Source organism: Octodon degus, unplaced genomic scaffold (assembly GCF_000260255.1).
Source record: "Octodon degus isolate 3935 unplaced genomic scaffold, OctDeg1.0 scaffold00031, whole genome shotgun sequence".
NCBI lineage: Eukaryota > Metazoa > Chordata > Mammalia > Rodentia > Octodontidae > Octodon > Octodon degus.
The window spans coordinates 4,623,568-4,627,855 of NW_004524607.1; the positions used below are offsets into that span (position 1 = coordinate 4,623,568).

General features: G+C 38.6%; 1 protein-coding gene across 1 annotated transcript in view; it reads right to left on the reverse strand.

The window, feature by feature from the left end:
- Window positions 1-1,998: 1,998 nt before the first annotated feature.
- Sugct (succinyl-CoA:glutarate-CoA transferase) overlaps window positions 1,999-4,288 on the reverse strand; it is an 808,498-nt gene continuing 806,208 nt past the window's right edge. Inside the window, exon 14 of the mRNA XM_004629655.2 lies at window positions 1,999-2,866. Coding sequence (XP_004629712.1) covers window positions 2,703-2,866 — 164 coding nt within the window. The 3' untranslated portion in view covers window positions 1,999-2,702. The remainder of the gene's footprint in view (window positions 2,867-4,288) is intronic.

Consider the following 4,288-nt stretch of genomic DNA (forward strand, 5'->3'; position numbering starts at 1 on the left):
TAGAATAAGCGCTTCCCTGTCAAGTGCAAGGCCTTGAGTTCAGTCCAAGGTTCTGCCAAAAAAACAAAACAAAAACAAAAAAACCTCCTCACAGAGATATCCAAGCACAATAGCCTAAAGTTATACAGTGAAATATCCTATTGAAGATCTCCTTTGTAATTCTAACCCCAGTAAATGGGTCAGAGACAAGATCATACCAAGTAACTGGGGTACTCACACAAAGTTGATCGACATTCATTTGTCTTCTAAGGAACTATTCAGCATATCACCCTGTTTGCTGGAAAATATTATACATGAATAACCAGAAAATCATGGGAGTAAAAAGTTTAAGAAAAAAAAAATTAAGGGAAAGAAGACCATTGGCTTCTGGACACGCCCATAATTCCAAAATGATTAACCCACTAAGTTTCAAGGAATTTTCTAGGCCAACCTCAGACACAAACCTGCCAGCAGGCAGGCCTTGACACAAACTGAACTTGAGCATATGGTATCTTAGTAGTGAGTTCAGTTTCAGGAATGTGTAAGATAATAGGCTCTGATAATTAAAACAGCACATTTGTTTATAAGCACAACTTGATCTAGGGCATATTTCTAGAAATCTTAGCAAGCACAATGTTTCTTACCAAACTAATTATCCACTTGAACTTGAAACAAATTCTGAATTATTTGTTGCTAATCATAGAGTAAATGTTTTCTTCTGGGTGGTGACCTTTAGTTCAAAGTTCTCCTGGGTTACTTTGAGCTGTGTAGGTGGAAATTTGAGTAAAGTATATATACAGCATCTTTGTTTCAATGGTAACTGAAACGTTTAAAGGCCACAGTCTTTATTGGCTTAAAAGTTTAAAAGTTTTAGGAGCACCTTCTGGTCCTTATCCATTATCAGAGTCCTCCTACCTGCATATCTGTGTATGTCAGATTATTACTTATTAACTAACTGGCATTTTGAGATCTACCTCATCTACCTCAAAATCTCTCCTAAGCAAATAGGAAAAATAGTAGGACTGCCTATTGGAATATTTGGCATTGCCAATTTTCTGTATCCAATTACTGTGTGGATTTCTATACTAATTGTATGAACACACAAGAAATCATTTAAATGAAGCAACTGAAGTGAATGTCTTCAAACATGAATTTATATTGCAGGGAAAGGAGAGCTGTGATCAAACTGTCTCTAATGGAAGAACAGAAGGAGTTCTTCTGGGTAAGATGTGCACAAACAGCAAAGCAAGGAAAACAGTAAATGCCTTGAAAATTTGTAAGCATTTTTAAACACATCTATTGAGGTCTTGCCAGGAGACAAGCTTTTGATTGGTTTGGAATCAGTGATTCTTGAAACATATTAGTCTTTACAGCATGGGTAGATGACTTTAATTGGGCCAATCAAAAAGAACATGAAAAGAATACTAGCTCTAAATCACCATCTGAAAGATGAACATCTGTAACTTAGCTTTCAATTACTACTTGGTATGTAATGACATTGCTTTTAAAGTATGTGTGCCTAATAGCCATGAGTTAAGGTCACCTCAGGATACTGGTCATGGGGTGTCGGATTCTCTGGTCTGTACCTGGGCTTGGCAGTCTTCAGTGACAATTTATCCTGGAAGGTATGTCTTATTCACTTCTTATCTTCTAGATAGAGGATTTTCCTGTACTTTGAATTTGCTGACAAAACACTAGGCATGATACAGTCTTCGAGAATGGGTGCACAGATTCTAATTAATCTAATCTATAACATTACAAATGTTTTCCTGTCATCCTCCTATTTGTAACTATGCATATATTCTTTAATACCTGGAGAGTTATCTAACATTCACTTAAAAGCCTGTTGTGCTTGGACGTGCCTCAAAATAAGGTACCAATTGAAATCACTCCTCACCTACTCATGCAGACAGATGAGCACACCCCAAGTGTATTGGTAGGAATTGATTTTTTGCTATGTATCATGAAATCACCAGAGAAAGAAGACATGAAGCAAATATTTATACCAACAGAGTAGAATGGAGCTCAGATTTTTAAGGGAATATTAGCAAAGCTCATGGTTTAAATTACAGACTAACAAAGGGTTCAAGAGCTCAAAATTAAGTTATTCTGTTTAAAATCAATCACCAGCACTGTCATTCTGCTTATTACTTTGACTTCCTAACAAAGATTTAAATGAGGACTTTATGTACAACTAGAAAACATCAAGAGATCTGCTCTTTTTCAGGTTTGTGTGGGCAGGACAGGCAAACATTTAGGCCATTAGCATAATTAGGAAAAAGAGTGTATTTTTTTCAGAAAAAATTAAATCTTTCCAAAAAATTTCATTTTTCATTTAATTAACAAATAGGAATTGCATGTATTTATGGAGTACACTGTACTGTTTTTATATATCTATACATTATAAAAGAATCAAACTAGGCTAATTAGCATAGCTGTCCACCTTAAATCATCCCCTGGTGTGAGAACAGAATTCTTTATTTTAAAAACTGCACAAATACACAGTTAGACCATTATCTGAAAATTCATATGAGATACAATGTGAGGTACATTTGAAGTGCTGTGGACCTATTCATTACGGAGTCCTTCCAGAGACCCCAAGCAGGAAACCTGGAGATCCTCTAACTGCTTCACAGTGGCACTGGACATGGACAGAAGGACCCAGATGGAGTACAGCCTTTGCCAGCAAAGTGCACTCTTTGAGACAGATCTTTTTTCCTGTGTTAGTTGGCTTCATGTTGAGTCACCACACCAGCATCAAGCAGCTTCCCAATGGTGCTATCGTCATATCTGAGGATGTCCTTCAGGACGTGTGTTGTATGCTGCCCGAGCAGGGGAGGTGGCTTGGCCTCTGACATCTTGAACTTGCTATATCTCACAGCTGGGCCTGTCCGAGAAGAGGAAAAGCAGGAAGTCTGTTAATGAAGAACCCCTGGAAGTTCATTACCTAAGCAGCCTTGGGTGCTTCCAATGAATGCCAAGAACAGTAATGCCCGTCACACCTTTGCAGAGGCACAGCATTTGGAAAAGAAATATATGTCTACATGTGGCTTCTCTTGACTCAACTGCACAGTGGCTGTCTGATCTATCACCATGCAGTGATCTACCTGTCTGTCATGGGCTAGGCCTGTTCAGCCGCTGTCCCTTCTATCACAAAGGCCCTCAGAGGTGGCACACCCAACTGAAAGAACTTTCTGGATCCAATGACTACAGGCCCAAAGTGCCTCCCTGAAGCTAGAAATCTGACCTATGGTGAAGACAACCCAAAAGTACTATTAAGTATCCACTGTATGTTTCCCAGATTTAGTTCCCAGACTTCAGAAAAACTAAACTTAGTTCAAGCCTTTTGGCAGAAGAGCTTATGTGTACTAACTAGTTCAGTGTCAAGAAGACCTGAGCTGAAAGATGTCAGTTCTTATACTTTCTAGCAGAGCCATCAGTTTATACACAAATTACTTCACTTCTCTGAGCTTCATGTTCCACAGCTGGGTATAATAATGTTTGCCACACAGAACTGAGGTAAGAAAGAATTTAACTGAGAACTGGATGGAAAGCATTAAGTAAACATTCCCTAACCCTTAATACTACACAAAATGTGCTAGCTCCTTATGATTATGAAAACTGCCACCACATCACTCTCAAAGCTTTCAGTGTAAGTGGAAAATGACATTTATTATCAGGAATTTGCCAAGCACTAAGTCACTGTAAACAGAAAAGCTCAAACAATATTTTCAACAACCGTTAGAAATGGATTTTATTATTTGCATTATTCACATGAAGACGGAGAAGCCCAAAAAGCTAAGGAAGTCCTGAAGGTCACATGGCTAATTGTAGTGTCAGGATGAAAATCCACGTCCCTTGGGTCTATCTCATGTTAAAGGCTATGGTCTGTCCATAAAGTCAGTGTCCTTATTTTTCTCCTCTGAGGACAAACTGGACACAGGGAAACATGCTTCAACAAATTTTACTTTTGTTGCCTCATTCAGTAGATGGTATTTCTACTGGTTATTCCTTGCATCTTATCTCATCAGGCTTCAGGAGAACAAACTAGATAGACTCCATTATGACTTGTATTTAGAAGCCTCCCTCACCCCAAAAAAAAAACAACTTCATTGCAGCTTTAGATGGGGCTTTATTGGGAGGTGGCTGGATCTAAAGTATGTGACACTGGGCTTCATTCATGTGCAATTGTAGGCTCAATGTAGGATTAAAGGGGATTTCCAGACCAACTTTTCTAAGGAGTCTCCATACTGATTTCCATAATGGTTGCACCAGTCTACACTCCCACCAGCAGTGGAGAATGAGCTGT